The sequence below is a fragment of the Lampris incognitus genome, chromosome 10, assembly GCF_029633865.1.
Source record: "Lampris incognitus isolate fLamInc1 chromosome 10, fLamInc1.hap2, whole genome shotgun sequence".
NCBI lineage: Eukaryota > Metazoa > Chordata > Actinopteri > Lampriformes > Lampridae > Lampris > Lampris incognitus.
The window spans coordinates 16,994,096-17,013,151 of NC_079220.1; the positions used below are offsets into that span (position 1 = coordinate 16,994,096).

Here is a 19,056-nt window from a genome sequence, read left to right on the forward strand (position 1 = left end):
CCTGTGACACACAAAGCAGCTTTGGATGAAAGCCAAAACAAACAGCATAATAGATGTAGGGGTAGCAATGTGTCAGGCTGACAGGGAACAGTGGAGATGTGAGGAGGATGAAAGACTACAGAGATGTAGATTGGGTGAGAGGGACCACTTAAAGTTTTAGATGCAGTAACACTAATTCTTTTACTTGGCAAGCACATAGTCTGGCTGGCTGGCTGGCTGTCCGTCCGTCCGTCCGTCCGTCCGTCCGTCCGTCAGTCAGTCAGTCAGTCCATCTGTCCGTCCGTCCATCCATCCATCCACGGTGGCCCAGTGGTTAGCACTGTTGCCTCACAACAAGAAGGTCCTGGGTTTGAACCCCAGGCTGTTCCAGGTCCTTTCTGTGTGAAGTTTGCATGTTCTCCCTGTGTTTGTGTGGGTTTCCTTCCACCATCAAAAAGACATGCATGTTAGGGTTAATACTCCTGTTTGTACCCCTGACCAAGGCAATGGAAAGAAGAACTGGAGTTGGTCCCCAGGCACTGCAGCTGCCCACTGCTCCTATACACACCAATCCAGCTCCCATCTCCCACTGCCATGGGTGCAGTGCTCCGAGGAACATCCTGCTACTTAAGAGAGGTACACGGTTTATCTATCTATCTATCTATCTATCTATCTATCTATCTATCTATCTATCTATCTATCTATCTATCTATCTATCTATCTATCTATCTATCTATCTATCTATCTATCTATCTATCTATCTATCTATCTATCTATCTATCTATCTATCTATCTATCTATCTATCTATCTATCTATCTATCTATCTATGCTTTTGTCTCTATCCATCTGTCTGTCTGTCTTTCTGTCTGTCTCTGTCTATATGGGGTGCAAAGACATTGACCTCTGAGTTAATGCTACTGGTATTCAGAACAGCTGGATTCTTCCTCAGAATGCAAATCTATTATTTATGAATGGAGTGAGAAGGACACTGGCGGACTTTTGAGGTTAGCCCATTTGAAGAGCAGTGCCACGTGTAGCTGCAACCTGGTACATCTTATGCGAGAGAAAAGAGTGGATACATTGCTTGCTTGCTGGTAATCCATAGAGTCCGATGATGACATCCCTCCTTGTATGGTGTGTTCTTTGATGACTGCTGTTAAAGCTAGAAAAGTGCTATATAAAATGCAACTTGATTGATTGACTGGTTGATTGACTGTAGAGTCCAATTCTTGATCCACAAGTTTTATTTCAAGTTGAGCATATGAAGTCTGAATTAGTGGGGGCGGGCATGGTTGTGTGTCTCCTTAGTCTTTTCTGTTGTTTTTTTTCAATTTCCTCTCCATTTCTCGTTGTTCTATACCTCTGTGGTCGATCTCCCGCCAGTTTGAACAGTTGATGGCAGCTTGCTCCAGTCTCAAGAGGTCGATACAACACTTCTTCAGCGATGCTTTTACCTGGTCTTTGTATCGCTTCTTTTGACCACCTGTGGACCGGTGGCCCAGATGAAGCTGTCCATACAGGACTTGACGTGGCAGGCATTCTTGAGGCATCCTGATGACATGCCCAAGACAGCGCAGTTGGTGTTCAGTGACCGTGGCTTCTATGCTCTTGCAGTTTGTCCTAGCAAAAATCTTCGCATGGGGAGCATAGTCATGCCATGTGATCCCCATGATTTTCTGCAGACATCTTATGTGGAACTGCTCCAGCAACCTTAGGTGGCGCCCATATGTGACCCAGGCTTCACAGCTGTATAGGGATGCAGACAGGTTTGTAAATGGCAATTTTGGTGTGCAGGTGGACGTGTTTGTTTTGGAAGGCCTTATGTCGGAGTTTGCCGATAACTACAGAGGCTCGTTTGATTCTATTGTGAATTTTGTGATCAGTGTTGCAGCCCTCAGAAAGGACGCTGCCCAGGTGTGAGCTACAAGAGCGCAGTCATCAGTGTAGTGCAGCTCAAGGATCTGCACAGCTGACAACTTGGTGGTTGCCTGGAACCTTCAAATGTTGAAGAGGTTTCCATCTAGCCTAAAGTCTATTGTGATCCCACTACTTCCTACCAGATCTTTATGAAAAAGCTTTGTGACACATAGGAGGAAAATGTTGAAGAGTACCGATGCCAGCACACACCTCTGCCTCACTCCAGTGCATACATTAAAGGGCGCTGATTCCTGTCCTCCTATGGCCACCCGGGCCACCATCCCATCATGGAACTGTGACAGATTGTCAACAAATTTGCTCAGACAGCCAAACTTTCTCAGGATTTTCCAAAGTAGCTCTCGATTCACAGTGTCAAAAGCTTTGGAGAGGTCGACAAAAGCCGTGAAAAGGTCTTGATGTTGTTCGTGGCACTTTTCTTGTAGCTGTCTTACTGTTCTTGCTGAAACTGCACTGTGACTCTGGCAGCAGATGTTCTGTCAAGTGCTTCACCATCCTGCATAGCATGACCTTTGCTAGGACCTTGCCTGCAACAGCTAGCAGGGATATGCCGCGACTGTTGCCGCAGATGGACTTGTCACCCCTGTTTTTGTACAGGGTGACAATTTTAGCATCCCTCCATTGTTGAGGGACACTCTCCTAGTCCCAGACCGGCAGAATGCACTGATATATCATTCTGGTGCACAAGTATCCTCCTTGTCTTAGAAGTTCTGCTGAGATACAATCACTGCCAGGGGACTTATTGTTCTTGAGGGAGTTGATGGCTTCAAGTACTTCTTGAAAAGTTGGCGAGTAGCCAAGGTCTGGGATGGGCAGACAATTTGGCAGCTCATCCAAGATGGATTGGTCAGTTGGTGAGTGCTCGTTGGTTAAGTAGGGCTTCAAAATGTTCCGCCCACCTTGCCAGGATCTGCTTTTGGTCTTTCAGGGTTGTCAGTCCGTCCACTGATTTTAAGGGTGTGACAGAGTAGTTCTTAGGACCATACATAGTCTTTATAGAGTTTAGAACTTGTGCATATCATTTCTGTCAGCATATGATTGAATCTCGTGAGCGTTGTTCATCCACCATGTATTTTGCAGTGTGTGCAAGGCTGTTTGTACCTCCATACCTGCTTTTTGCCACTGCTGCCGAAAGATGGCGGATGCAGGGCAGTTGAGAGTAGCCCTGTGTGCCCTACGCATGGTTTCCAGCAGGGGTGTGATGGTGTCAGAGTTCTCGTCGAACCAGTCCTGATGTATTCTGGTTCTGTAGCCTACAGAGTCAGCTGCAGCGTGATGAAGCAATGAGGTTAGGAAAGTCCATTTTTGATCCATGGAATTGTCAGAACTCAGAATGGCCTCAAACTCTAGTGCCACCATGCCTACAGGGTGATGGAACTCATTCCATGCTGTGGCTGACTTCAATTTAGCACAGTTCAATTGCTTTTTTATGGGTTTCTTGAGATGCTGTGGGGGGCGCACTTTGATGTGGAGTTTGGTCATGATTAGGCGGCAATCCATCCAGCATTCTGCACCTCTCATAGCCCGGGTCAGCAAGACATCACTAGTGTCAATACATCTTGTTATGATATAATCAATCAGGTGCCAGTGTTTAGATCATGGGTGCATTCAGGATGTTTTGTATCTGGTCTTCTCCTGCTACAGTGCGTTCGTAACGGTGAGGTCATGCTCTGCACAGTGTTAGCAGCCTCACACCTTTTGAATTAACCGGACTAACCCCATGTCTACCCAATACTCCACTCCACATGTTATTGTTCTTTCCTACACTAGCATTAAAGTCTCCCAGAAGAAGGATCTTGTCCTTTTTTGGTATATGATGAAGGGCCTCATCTAGTCGGTGATAGAAGCTGTCCTTTACACCACTGTCAGATTTACAATTACAATTTCATTTAGCAGACGCTTTTATCCAAAGCGACATACATCTGAGAGTTAATACAACACAAACAAAGATCTAGTCAGGAGACAACAACGCAAGTAAGTGCCAAAAAACTAGGTTCAAGTCCAATAGGACATAGGTTTCAACAGGCAGTGCACAAAAGCAATGCATAGTCATATTCAATGTCAGATGGTAGTGTTGGCGCATATGCCCTTAACAGAGCAAACAAGCAAGCAACATTTTATTTATATAGCACTTTTAAAAACATACAGTTACAAATTGCTTTACACTCAATACACAAAATATGAATAAATACATAAAATAAATTGAATAAATATAAAAACACGGCATAGTGAATAATGCACCAAGTGAAAAATGAAACAAAACACGAGCCAAGGAGTGGGAATCTATAAAAAAGCTTGCCTGAAAAGATGGGTTTTTAGAAGCCGCTTAAAACAGTCCAAAGATTCAGCAAATCTAATGGATTGGGGAAGATTATTCTAGAGCAGGGGTGCCCAGGCCTCGAGGGCCACAGTGTCTGCGGGTATTTGTCCCAACCATGCACTACACCACCTGATTTAACTAATTAGCTCACCTCTTGGACCAAGGAGGGAAAGAAGTTAGTTAAATCAGGTGGTGTAGTGCATGGTTGCAACAAATACCTGCAGACACTGCAGCCTGCGAGGCCTGGAGTTGGGCATCCCTGTTCTAGAGGCTTGGGGCTAAAACTGCAAAGGACCTATCTAGAGTGGCATAGCATGCCTTTGCTAGGGGGATACGGAGGGTCATTAGCCTCTCACTTAATCCAATGGGTTTTTCAGTGAGATTGGGTAGAATGCTGTTCTTGATTGCCAGTCCAACACCATGCTGATGTTGTCTGCCAGGGGAATAGCCTCTCCAGAAAAAGGTGTAACCTTCTCCTTTCTGAGGGGAGCCTTCACCCAGGAGCCTGGTTTTGCTGAGAGCAGCAATGTCCGCGTTGAGCGTGTTAGTTCCTCAGCAATCGGGGTGGTCCTTCAATGTGGTCTGTTGCCATCATTATCAAGGAGAGTCCTAATATTACATGTTGCCAATTTGAACGGGATCATTTTCTTGTTTTTACCACAGGATGAAATTCCCAGTAGGCGTGGTAACCTACACAGGAGGTTGGTTGAGTGGACAATTTTTAGACCACTTTTTCTCGGCCCCTCCCCAATTGGGGTGAGCAGTGTGGTCCCTAAATAGGGCTGCTCAGTCACACGAGAGTCTGCCGAAAGCAGCTGCCAATCAATCCCTGCTGCTAGCAACCATATACTCCATGCCGCTGATGTGCAAGGCTCTGGCTAGGGGCTCCCAGGCCATTCTACCCTGCTCCTGTCACCAGACACTTCAACACCCTCAGACTTCAACCGGATGTAAGGCCAGATATTGTAAAACCATGGTCAGAGGTGGAGACCTACACAAGGAGGTTTTTAGAGTGCCACAGGGGGTGCGCAGTCCTCAATAGCAATGTCTTTGCCATGATAGGTTGGTCGTGGTGGTACACACACTCACACATACACCCACTCAGAAACGCACATGTACATACACACAAACACACGCACAGCTCGCCACATAAACACAAGACCCCTTACATAACCCAGTAAATTTATATTTCCACTCTCATTTTCACATTAGAGGGTGGAGAAGGGTGGGAGCAACTCTAGCAAAATTTGAAAACCAGTTTTCTGTTGCCGGGGGAAATGGGATCATTGGTAGCACAGGGGCCACACAGGTAATCTTCCATGGATAATCTTGGGGATAAGACCGAGTGCCTCCATCTCCCTCTTGAAGAGCAGGGAAGTGTCTCTGAGAGGCCCCAATAGCTGAATTCGAGGGGATATTGCGTCTGTAGGAATTGCCTTCGTTAAATAGCCTTTATGGAGGTGACTGGAAGCTGCTGAGGGATATAAAGGTACTTTTCAGGGAAACAATGTGTGTCGGGCCACTAGATGATGAGTAAACAACCTCAGCACATGTCCGCCTCAAACATAAACACCATTTCCACACATCACAAGTAAACACACGTGCCATTACACCACAGCGTCACCATGCCGGCGGTCATTTCATTCATTTCCGAGTCTAGTTGTCCTTGAGTGCTGTGCTTAAAAGGTTTACATTTGGGTTTGTGCTGTGCAATTATTCGCTTGTGTTTCAAACACCCTCCGGTTGTGGACATGGTCCTCTGATTTTCTGCAGCTACCTTCATCTGTGGTTTTAATGACAGAGTGTTAATTCATCATTAAGGAGTGAAAAAGGCCCCGGGGTACCATGCTGTGCGAAGAAATAATCAGAAACACCCGTGAAGCATGACCAATAGGATTGCGAAAGGGACATTGAAGGAAACTCTCAGCTTTGTGAACCCATTTTCCAATGCTGTAACATTATTTTGCCGGACGCTTATGAAACAGAGCGTTTTCTGCACTTGCACTTTTTAATTCAGTGAAAATTACTACTCAAGACATAATGCTACTGAAGCATCGTGTCTGAATTCCACGGAGTCCGTTGAAGTGATCTTATACAACATGAGAGACCCTGAGATGGGACACACACACACACAAATTATATTCTCAGTCACATCTCTTACAATTGAGTCTTTCGCTGTCTCACCTGAGTGTCTTCCTGTGCATGTCCTCCTCTGTTATCCCGACGTAAGTGAGTGTCTCATTCCACACTGGATTCAGAGAGTTACGAATTGTCTTTGTTTTCAGCTTATTGGCCTAAATGATTGATAGATGGATAGACACATACATAGAGAGAGAGAGAGAGAGAGAGAGAGAGAGAGAGAGAGAGAGAGAGAGAGAGAGAGAGAGAGAGAGAGAGAGAGAGAGAGAGAGAGAGAGAGAGAGAGAGAGAGAGAGAGAGAGAGAGAGAGAGAGAGGCAAGTAAGTGGGTGGATGGGAAAAAGGTAAGCACTTATCTTTTATAAAAGGTAAGAAAAGCTGTGTTTTGATGTTGCAATTTCCTTTTTTCTCACCTTGCATGCCCCAGGCAGTAGATGCAGTTTCACATAGGGGTCAGCCAAACCATTGAAGTCCATGGGTTTGAGACCCTGCAGTGAAGAATGGCAGTTGCCAAAACATAAAACATATTGTTCAAAATGCAATCCAGAGACTGCCAATGGCTCTTTCAAATTTGCAGTCAGGCCGATAGTCTACTGAGATATTCAGTCATGTGATTTGAAAGTTTGACTTTATTTTCAAAATCCCTCTGATACGTATTTATAAAATATCTATTGTCATTTACTGTTATCGGTATTATTGTGCTGTTGGGAATTAATGCCATTAACATCTGCATCAAATATCTACTATTGTTTCTATTGTGATGTAATATTAATGTTGAAAATCAGATTTTTTTTGTCTCCTCTGACATATAAGTGATCCAAGTCATCCAAAAAGAAATCTGATGTTTTCTTTCATCAAATGTAGAAACCACAGCAGAAAATTTAACAAGCTCACCCTTTATAAGCCTGTTAAATGTAAATCATTATTTCCCAGCCCAGATCATCTTCATTAGCCGCTACCGTTCATTAAGCCAGGAGTAAAACTGGGTTCCCATGTTTGAGTGTCAACTAAAAGAGACATAATCTTGACTGCTTCACTGGAAGGTAGAGAAAAAAAAACCGAATTTTGGAAATCTTTCTCAGCTGAGATAATTACGAGACAGATGCTTGTGACCTTTTTAACGATCTGAGATCATCTTGCAAAATTGCAAATTTCATTATATTGCCCAAATTTCTGGCAGTAAGCCTTGACATTTCCAGATCGAGTACCAAGACAAAGGGCAACAACTTTGGCATTTTATCCTAGTTGTACATCTGTATGGGGGGGTTTGTAGGTTTTCATTATGCCAGGTGATTTCACACATTAGTTTACTGATTTGCTTCACGGGTCAGTAAAATCGCCTTGTTTTAGTGATTGGAACGAAAACCTGCAAACTCTTGGCTCCCCATTGCACATGTTCGCCTTTGCCCGCTCTCTTGTAATCCTATTTGACTTCACCTTGTAGTGTGGGAGTTTGCATGGGTACCTGTGTTTGCTGTTTGTGTTGAAGTGTGTGCGTGTGTCTGCACTCAAAACACATATCCCACGCTTCATATGAAGATAGATAGGGTATAAAGCCCTCCCCTAAGGCTGAAATATTTTGCTCTGTACCACAATGACTTTCTGTCTCTAAACAGACAGGTAGGTGTACGGGTCTACAAACAATAACCATTCATCTTAGAGGTGTTTTTGTTCCCAAATATCTCCTGCTATAGGCCCTAGTCCATCCTTGTCATTTTCTTATGGTTAACATGAGCTACATGAGCAACCCATGAAGTTGTTTTTTTTTTCTTTACATGAGCAATCTTACTCGGCCAGTAAAAATCATGCAGTATAGATAGGGTGTTATGTGCACCATGCTATTTTGTTCTTATTTCTGTGTCTTATTTTATCTTTTATTTCTTTTTGTTTCTGTTTTTCTCGTTTCTATTTTCTTGTTATCGTGTATCTTGTTAGTTTTTTTCTTTTTCTTTACTAGAGTGTGAGTGTCTGTAATAGGACCCAATTTCCCCTCGGGGATGAATAACGTATTCTGATCCTGATTCTGATGATTCTCACTCGATCCACATAGAAAATACTGGAGCCATTGGCGACGATCTTGGCTTGACTCCGTGTTTTCACAAACGCTGAAAATGAATTGTCAGAATGAAGGGGATCTTTCCCATAAAGGTACATACCACAATGAAGTAAAACACGTGATCGGTCGAGTCGGAGTTCGTGTTATTATTAACTATAATTTTAATAGGTTTCGGTTCATACTGTTGCTGGGAAGGACTCTTGTAGAGAGGACTGTTTGATAGCAGCTTTAAAAACGCAGACTGCTCATCCTTATGTTGTTTCATGAGAAAAAAGTGGGCCAGGTGACACTGGCAACGAAGTGTAAAGAAAAGATATCACCAACTAAGCGCAGTTATAGATATTGTCTACCTCCCTGATAGTGAAGTCAGTGCAATGGCTCCGGATTCAACAACAAACAGACCTGCAACACTTAACCAGTCAACTGCAAATGAGAGTCTAGGTTCAGCTCAATGTAACAATTGGAAAACAAATCCCCAGTAAAGACACCATATTCCATTTCCTTTATTTGACACTTTCAATTATCTGTTTCGGATAGCTGCAAGGCACGTCCTTTACGTGCATGCATTTATGACGAGATTACAAATGGGTAGTTCCACCTCTCATCTCTTTGCTGCTTCTAAAAGTTGCTCCCTCGGCGCTTGTCATCGACTGAAACTATCAAACCACCTCACGCTGCTCTTCGCTAACCCACACACCCAGTCCTGCATGGCTCGCTGAGCACACTGACTCTTATGTTCAAGGCATTTAGCTGACTTTAATGGCAGCAATTGGGGGTTTTCATCCTCAGCGGGTCAGCCCCACAAATAGTGCTTTGACAAAACCATCACACCATCCCACAAATGGGTACGCTTTCACTGCTGCATGAAACATCCCGATCAGAATGTGAGAAATGAAGCAGCTTGGACTACTTGGCAGGGCACTGATTTATGGGATGGAGATCTCACTCCAAGCCGCTACAGGGTGACAGCAAGCCAAGGAAAGCACATTAGGAACATCAACTTAATCAAGTGAGAATCAGCCCCTCTTACCTTGGCCCTCAGCACAGTGCAGTGCAGCTCGTTTGAGCTCTGCTCATAGCGCAGCTCAAACTCCAGGGTTCCCAAGGCAGCTTTGGAGACAACGAATAAAATGCTTAAGAAGCAGCAAAGAATGACAATTAACAAGAATGAGAAAAAGAAAAAAGAAAAATGGCATTGAGCATGAAAACAATTCATGACAGCTGTTGCATCGGTGGAGGGGGAAAATGACATCCTTCAAAGATGAAACATTTTGGTGGAACAAATTGAAAGCATGCATCCGTCGACATGTCAAACACACACACACACTCACACACACACACGTGCGTGGGTGTCATGGGTTGAAAGAACGCAAATCCCATTTATGAATCCATCGGCTGTCATGAGAATCTGAGCAAAGCCCGTCACGTTGACATGGCAAGTCCTCTTAAGTGGATTGAATACAAATTTATGCACATACATGAAAGGTGAAAACACGTGTATACAACACACAAAACACAAATACACACATCACATACTGTACACACACACGCACGCACGCACGCACGCACACACACACTAAACCTACTAGTACATGCAAACTGGTTTTCATAATCCCAGATTTCTCTTTGACACTGTGGCTAAATTTACCAAAAACCAGCCGTCTATTAGCTGATTTTTTTCCTCTTTTATTTTATAGAAAAAACATTCAAAATACAACATACATATATTAAACCAACAGGGAAATAAAATATTTCACAAACCCATCGAACTCTACAGAATCAAAGAGGATAAGAATTAAAAATCAAAACACAGGTAGACAAGTTTCTAGACTTTTTCTGCAATAAGGTTGATGAGATCATAAACAATTAGTTCAACTCCAGCTATTCCTGCAGATTCTGTCTTGCTAAATTCATATCTATACAATGAGTCACTGATCGTCCCTGTCAGTGACTCATTGTATAGTTTTTGAGACTATCTCTCTTGATACTTTGACTAAGCTTGTGTCAACTTCTAAACCAACTACTTGCCTACTTGACTCTTTACCAGCAAAACGTTTTAAAGACCTCTGGCCTTTCCTGGGACCTACAGTGCAACATTGTTAATTTATCACTTACTACTTACTGGTGCTGTTCCCCAGCAGTTTTAAGACAGCTGTGGTCAAACCTCTACCTAAGAAACTGCAACTCGATCCAGGTTCTCTTAATAACTATTGATCAGTCTCTAATCTTCGATTTTTTCCTAAAGTACCCAAGAGAGTTGTGTATCACCAACTTTCAACCCATATAGAAGAAAAAGATCTATATGAACCTTTTCAATTGGCTTTCAGGGCCTGTCACTCCACTGAAACTGCTCTGACCAGAGTGGTGAATGATCTTCTACTAGCTATGGACTCTGATTCCACCTCTGTGCATCTACTACTGGACCTCAGAGCAGCCTTTGACACCATTAATCACTGTATACTATTAGACCGAATAAATTTAAATTTTGGTCTCTCTGGCTTAGTTCTCTCTTGACTGAAGTCCTACTTATCTGGAAAAACACATTGCATTTGTGATAATATTACATCGAAATTCTCTGATGTTAAATATGGCATACCTCAGGGCTCAGTTCTTGGCCCTCTACTTTTCTCTCTTTACATTTTACCTCTTGGCCAATATGCAGTCATGGAATAAATTTCCATTGCTATGCGGATGATACTGAGCTGTATGCGTCTATAAGGGCTGATGATCATATTCAAATGACTAACTTAGAGGCCTGCTTGGCTACTGTGAAAAAAATAGATGTCACTAAATTTCCTGCTTTTAAATTCAGATAAAACTGAGATGCTGGTCATTGGCCTGCTTGACACAGACACCAATTCGATCAAGTAACAACAATCAACAACTCTGTGATTTCACAAAGTTTGGCAGCTAGAAATATTGGTGTTACATTTGATCCGAGCCTTTCCTTTGATAAGCATATTAAAGAAATCACACTGTCTTTTTTCACTTATGTAACATAGTTAAAATTTGGTCTTTCCTGTCCATGCTGACGCAGAGTATCTAATACATGCATTTGTTTCCATCCAGACTTGATTATTGTTCTGTTTTCAAGTCTGCCATATGTTAGTACTAAAAATCTTCAGAAGGTTCAAAATACCGAAAAGCTAGAGTCCTAACTAAAACTAGAAAATCTGACCATCCATCCATCCATTTTCCGAACCGCTTATCCTGCTCTCAGGGTCGCGGGGATGCTAGAGCCTATCCCAGCAGTCATTGGGCAGCAGGCGGGGAGACACCCTGGACAGGCCGCTAGACTATCACACAGGGCGGACATATACACACACACACACGCACACACACCCACACACATTCATACCTAGGGACAATTTAGCATGGCCGATTCACCTGACCTACATGTCTTTGGACAGTGAGAGAAAACCAGAGCCCCCGGAGGAAACCCACGCAGACACGGGGAGAACATGCAAACCCCAAAGGACGACCTGGATAGACCCCCAAGGTTGGACTACCCAAGAGCTCGAACCCAGGGCCTTCTTACTATGACGTTACCATGCTAACCACTGCCCCACCGTGCCGCCCAAAAATTTGACCATATTACACCAATTCTTGCCTCCCTTCACTGGCTCCCTCTCCATGTTAGATCAGACTTCAAGATGCTTCTGCTGACTTATAAAATCCTAAATGGGCTGCCCCATCATACCTGTCTGATCTCCTTCAACCGTATATTCCACCTCGAGCTCTCCCCTCTCAAAATACAGGGCTCCTGTGTGTACCCAAAGTTAAAAAGAAGTCAGCTGTGGCAGGGTCTTTTCCTATCGGGCCCCGTTCTTGTGGAATAACCCGCCTGCTGTCATCAGACAATTAAGAGTTTATTGAGTCCTTTAAATCCAAACTTAAAACTCATCTTTTTGCCTTAACCTACAATTAGTTGCCATTAAATTGAGTACTTAACAACCTGTACTGCAGAAACTACGGTTTCTGTCTCAATGAATTTACCAAACACTGTTCTGCCAACGAGATTATGGAGTATAGGTTGACTATTACAAACTGTTCTTTTCTCTCATGTCTTTTCTGTCTCTCTGAATGATGTCTTCTCCTTTCTCTTCTTCTGTATAAGTGAATGGTGTGATGAGTCTACTCCGTGTGCACATGTAGACCGTCCTCCTCCCAGGTCTCCATGGTGACGGTGGTTGCCACCTGGACACTGCTTGGCATCCTCCTCATCATATTTTTTATATATCTTATAAACCCATATAATTTTGTTATCCTGTTTCAATGTGATATCCTTCTGTCACTCCGATGTGAGACTGTTTTTTCTTGTCTCTTCCCCTGTGTATGTGAATAATGGTTTGATGTGAGTCTCCCTCTGTGTGCATGTGTAGTCTGTCCTCCTGTCAGGTCTACATGGTGATGGTGGCCGCGTGGCTCAGGTCCTAGGTTGTTCCGGTGGCATGTGGATACTGCTTGGCATCCTCCTCATCATATTCTTCATGTATCTTATAGTTCCATTATAATTCTGTTATTCTATTTAAATATTGTATTCTGTAAATTGGGTTCAATTCTGTACATACAACTAGGGATGTCCCAATCCGATCCACGGCATCGGTATCGGGTCGATACTAGCCCAGAATGAAAATATGATCCGATACCTATCCGAAACAATCCATGGGGAATTCTATCTTAAACCATCGCCTAAATGCTTATGCATTATTTATTCTTTGTCTTCTGCTTCTTATTCTTCTTCCCTCGGTTTACTGGCGGATCGCAATCAACTTTAAGGTGCATACCGCCACCAACTGCACAAGAATGTGTAACATCTTTCAATGGCTTTTTCATATCAACACTTCTGGTGCCACGCACCTCCGGTTAAGCGGCGCAGCGTGTCAGGTGATAACAACAGTGGTAGAATTAGTTGCAAGTGTATGAATGTTAACTACATGTGGAATAGTCACGTAAGTGGTGTGGAAGTATTTCATTGGAAAAAAATCCAACAGCAGAATGCAAAATTTTAAAATAAAGCAACTGGGTCAGTAAAGTCCGTTTAAACTGTGTTTGTTAATGTTATGTTATTTATTTGAAATATTATACATATTTAAGTTGTGTTTTACAGTGCCATAGCTGCACTGTAAGAGATCGTTTTTTATATGTTTTTTTTTACAATGCTGAAAGCTGATTGTTTTGACTTTAAACCTGTTCGCTTTAAGTACTGCAGTACCTGTTTTGTTTTTTTTGCGTTTGAATAAAGGGTGGCAGTCTTCCATAACCAACTGTTGTTGTGGAGTATATACTGGGGAAGTATTTATTTTTTCTCCATTTGAGTGAGATGTTTTTAGGTTGGTAATTGGCTATCATAAGCAAAGCGCTTCCGTATATTTTTCATTATTATTATTTGTACATGCAGGTGGCTGGTGTGAGAGCGGAAGATGCAGAGGACAGGAAGAGATGGAAATGGATGATCCACTGTGGCGACCCCTAAAGGGTAGTAGTAGTAGTAGTACAAGAGTAAAACAAAATATCGGATTAATATCGGTAACGGCAGAGAGACAAAGCTTTGGTATCGGTATCGGTATCGGAAGTGAGAAAGTGGTATCGGAACATCCATTGCACATCTGTACATCTTGGGAGAGAGATCCCCCTGTTGCTCTCGCTGAGGTGTCTTCCTATCTTTCTCTCCCTGTTAGAGTTTTTTTTTAAGGAGTTGTTCCTTATCCGATTCAAGGGTCTAAGGACAGGTTGTTGTATCGCTGTAAAACCCCCTGAGGCAAACTTGTAATTTGTGATATTGGGCTACACCAATAAAGCTGACTATTTTTCCTATGTAACATAGCAGGTGGGTATATTATATCTATTCAGAGGGACTGTGCTGTATTCATATCAGCAATTCAAGTGCTTCATGTCTGTTCACATAAACAAAACAACGTGTTATAATATCCTATGTTGTAATTTATACTAAACGTTAAAAAGTACCACTGGCACTTCACTGCAGTTTCAAAGAGATTTGGTTGCAGTCTACAAGAAATTGGAAAAAAAATCAAAAGAAAAAATATCAAATATAGCAGCAAATTTGTTCCTTGAGGAGGACAGGCTGACCAAGATCTGAGGGTTGGTTTCTTTGATCAGCAAGGGTATTACAGCTACAGTGCTCTCCATGACTGCCCCAGTGCCCTTGAGAAACACCCTGGTACCCCCGCTGTGGCCAGGGATGATGCACAGTCTTAGTTATCTGCCCTCTTTGTTGAAGTGTGTAATTGGATGCATTTTCTGTGTGTGTGTGTGTTAAGAAAAACAAAGAGACAATGTGTTAAAGCCTCCTTTGGCCACTGCTGAACAATTATACAAAACAAAATGGACACAACATAACAATGCATGCAGAGTTCTTTCTTACTTTGGTTTAAACTTTCTTACTGTAAAGTTTTTATGTGAGGTTTTTTTTTTCAGTTCGTTGCGTCTAATTACTTTCCCCCACAGCGACTTACAGCTGGCGGGGGCTTTACCAAGTAGATGCTTTTCAGACCGTTAACATCTCTGAAAATCTACTGCACCAGAGAAGAAAAGCATGTCTGGCCCTGACATAAGAGCTGCCTTCCAACATCTTAAAGATGTCAGTGCAAAACCAATCCGCATGTGTAATGATGGAAATAGAGGGGGGGGGTCTGTATGGGAATATTTTATGCATGGGGGGGACCCTTCTTCCATTATTTAACTTCCTCTTGATTTTATTGGGCCCTCGTTTCTTTGGTGGTGTGAGATGAATCGGTTTCAGTCATTTGCAGCTACTTTCCCCCAAAGCAGTCGCTGCTTTGATTAGCTGCATGTAATTTATTATTGAAAACAAAAGGGGATTTCATCAGCTGGTAACTGTATAATAAAATTGATAACGAGCATTATTAGAATAAAGTGCATAGCAATCCGCTTTAATGCTTTGTCCTCAGTACATCCAAATCCCTCAGTAGTCGAAGGATGCATCAAAAGGCAACTCGAGCCTGACAAAAGCTTGACTAAACCCAGAACATACATTCAAATAAGGGAAGCGACATTACTGACAATAAATCCTTCGCTGACTTTAAAACAAGGGGGGGGGCAATTGTTGGTATGTACAATATTTGGACATCCTGAATATTAGTCGGTATTCTGTATTAGTCGGTGATCATTCATCACTGACAGGATGATGCAATGGCGCAAAAGAAGCAACACGAGGCTATATCAAGTTAATATAATAACAATATTATAGTCTGTGTTGTGTTGATTGGAACCTGGGAAAAGTCTGCAAAGGTGCATTGCATTTTTAATGTTGCTTTTATTGGCACACATGAATTACTTTAATGGGTGTTTCCCCGGATTTAACTGTCTGGGGAAATTAGAAAAACAGCTATAAAATTCATTTTTGCCTCTCTTTGCTCTCTCTTGTAGAAACATAATGCTTTATGGTTGGGTAGGTAATTCGGGTCCCTTCTTTCATCCAGTCATTTCGCCGGCAGCAAACAACATATTGCATATTGAGCAATTTTTTTTTTTTGGTTCAGAGCTACGTCTAAATACTCGTACAGTAACATCGAAATACAAAGGGCCTGGAAGGAGACATCGGTAATTGGAGTCTTTTGATGTGTATGGGTTGCAGATCTCAGGATGTTTTTGCAATTAAAGAGTTTTTGATGTATCTGAATACATAAGCGCTTGAGTTTAGTCTGTCTATTCCCACCCATATTTAGAAAAATATTTTCACAAGTCTATCCATAGAGTTCAGTTGGCTAACACCCGCATGCTGCCTTTCTACTTCTACTTATTGGTCTATTTGTGTTGGACCGCAATGAATGTGGCCTATGGGACGTCACAGGTGTTGGTGTCCTTGATGCCCCCATACTATGTAGGCTATTCAGAGGCGTGGATGCACAAAAAAAGCATCGATTTTCTCCTTCAAAGCAGCTGTGTGGCGTGTCTTGTGTTTTTGTTGAATTCATGATGAAGACAATTAGTTCTAGTTGAACCGTCCTAGATCCACGCCAACATATGTTCAACTCAAAAGATGTTGAAATAAAAAAAAAGGTTTACTGCTCCTCAAAAAGTATAGAATGATCAAATATTAGGGAAACCAAACTGAATAAAGCGAAAATTGCTTCACAAACAACTTTTCACACCAGACTGCTCATCCTAGACCAAATCCAGCATGTTTTCAGCTCAAAACGTATGGGGAGAAAGGTTTGCTACCCCCTTTAAGATAACTAAAATAAAATAAACTAAGATGGGGAAAATTAGATAAAGAAAATTCTGACCTGTCTTTTTGAGCGTTGAAATGGTGCGACAAAGCTCATTCATACACTAAATTATGCCAACAGCTAAATTTAAGTTATAACTTTTGCACAGCAAATATACAGTTCATTACACACACACACACACACACACACACACACACACACACACGCTGACAGCCATGCTCACTGCAGTCATCACTGTCCGAACTGTTGATCTCCACCGATGTGTCCACGCTGCTCGCCAACGACAGCGACCCAGCTCCGCCCACCACTTCTCCCCGGGGCAGCAGTGGGGTCAGGAAGTGGGAGGACCCTTTGCCAGAGGCCACACCTCCAGGGCTGAGGACAAGCGTGGAGTTGGTGGGGTTTGGGGAGAGAGGGGTGGGGGAGGTGGGGGACAGGCGGGGGAAGTAGGCGGAGATTTGCCGGATGGGTCTGATGGGGCCGGGGCAGACGTCAATGGCCATGTGTTCCTGGATGGAGATGCAGAACTTCTTTCCTCTACGCACCGTCATAGAGTCTGAAAGAGGGCAAGAGGGAGGTCGCAAGTGGGCAATTAATAGTTGGGGTAACTGGCCGGCGGGTTAGCAGGCAGTGGGATTGGCTACGGTAAAGCATGCTAGTATCCGAATAAATAAAGGTAGGGTTCATGCGGTAGCTCAGTAACACATAAATCTCTTTATGATTGTCAACACTGACACAAAAAATGTTCACATGCATGTGGGGCTGAGGTGGAACACATGACAGGAAAGTGGTTATGTGTAGAATGTGTAATGTGAATTTCAAAAGTGAAACAAACAAAACAGATCTGTTAAGATGTCATTTGGCCCACATTGTATTGCAGATTTGTCATCCCATCCAGTACAAGAGAAATAACGAAAAGGAATAGGTGAAGTCAAATCAAATATATTTGTATGGCCCCAAATCACAATTCAGGCACAGAGGGCTTCACAAATAAATTTACCTTCAGTACAACACCCCCTGTCCATTCAGGCGAGGAAAAAAAAAACGTAACAAAAAAAAAGAAACCCTTGTCACGAAACAACAGGAAAACTAAGGATTTTTTTTCTCTTTTTTTCTTTTGGCAATCTCCAAATTTCCCAAAATGTATCACAAAATATAGACATCAAATCAAGATGCTGGGAGGAAAGCTATCACAGGGAAGCATAGTTAGTCACGTGGACATACTGGGGTTGTTGAAAAACACAAAAATAGCGTATGACAAATAGATTAGCTGTTAGTTTTAACTGCTTCTGTCTGAACAGAAGTTAAAATGATGCAACCCCAATGTCTTTGATTGCGTGGGAGTGGAGTTTGTGCATCCGTCTTGAACCCCTTTAGGCTGCAGTCACATTGGATGTCTTTTACCGCAAGACATGCCAAACTGCTTTTTCATATAACAACCCTGATCCCAAACACATTTTATTTTATTTTATTTTATTTTACTACTTAATGATCCCCGTGAGGAAATTTTCCCCCTGCATTTAACCCATCCTAGCTGTGTAGCTAGGAGCAGTGGGCAGCTGCCATGCAGCGCCCGGGGAACAACTCCAGTTGGTCTTGCCATGCCTCAGTCAGGGGGACCGGAGCACCCAGAGACAACCCACGCAGACATGGGGAGAACATGCAAACTCCACACAAAAAGGACCTGGGATGACCTCCCAAGATTGGACAACCCCGGGGTTCGAACCTAGGACCTTCCTTGGGACTTTGAGGCGACAGCACTAACCACTGCGCCACCGTGCTGCCCAAACACATTGGGCCCCTTATCGGCAGTGAGAGGCTTTTCCCCTTGCTAAGCAGCCGAGTCTCTTGTCAATCACTTGTGTGCCAGCATTAGTGATAAGTGAATTAGCATAGCTACACAATCTTAAACTACCACTACTTAAACTTGTATCTCTTTTGATTACCTATACTAATATTTCTTATTATTCTAAAACATGGCAGAGAGCACTAGCTTTAGCTTGTTCTCCTCCATTTTGGTTGTAAATGATTTAGTTGATAAGTGCCCCCCCCCCTCCGGCTCCCGCTCTTCTGATTGGTTCAGAAGAGATAAAGCCGCAGTGACGAAGGATGTTTTTCTGTTCACAGGTGAACATTTTTCAATTGGGAGCGTTCCAAGATGGCTGCAGAGTATGATCGGTACTGCTGAGCTCCTGCACAAAAAAGTATTAAAACATTGAAAAATGAAGAAGTTATAATTTGACTAACTTTCACGACAGTTGGGTTAACTTTTGTGATGGTCGGAAGCAACCTAATGCCGAGTTGTGAAAGAAAAAGTGCAAAAGAGCAAAAACCACACTCTTGAAGCCAAGCCGGGTAATGATCTGAGCCTTGTGTAATGATTATCCTAGCAAATATCAACAGTAGTGGTCTCC

The 19,056-nt window shown here is 42.8% G+C and overlaps 1 protein-coding gene across 1 annotated transcript in view; it reads right to left on the reverse strand.

The window, feature by feature from the left end:
• doc2a (double C2-like domains, alpha) overlaps nucleotides 1–17,193 on the reverse strand; it is an 87,009-nt gene extending 69,816 nt beyond the window's left edge. Inside the window, exons 1-4 of the mRNA XM_056288546.1 lie at nucleotides 16,866–17,193; nucleotides 9,460–9,539; nucleotides 6,787–6,861; nucleotides 6,420–6,529 (exon numbers count right to left, since the gene is read on the reverse strand). Coding sequence (XP_056144521.1) covers nucleotides 6,420–6,529; nucleotides 6,787–6,861; nucleotides 9,460–9,539; nucleotides 16,866–17,193 — 593 coding nt within the window. The remainder of the gene's footprint in view (nucleotides 1–6,419; nucleotides 6,530–6,786; nucleotides 6,862–9,459; nucleotides 9,540–16,865) is intronic.
• Nucleotides 17,194–19,056: the final 1,863 nt, after the last annotated feature.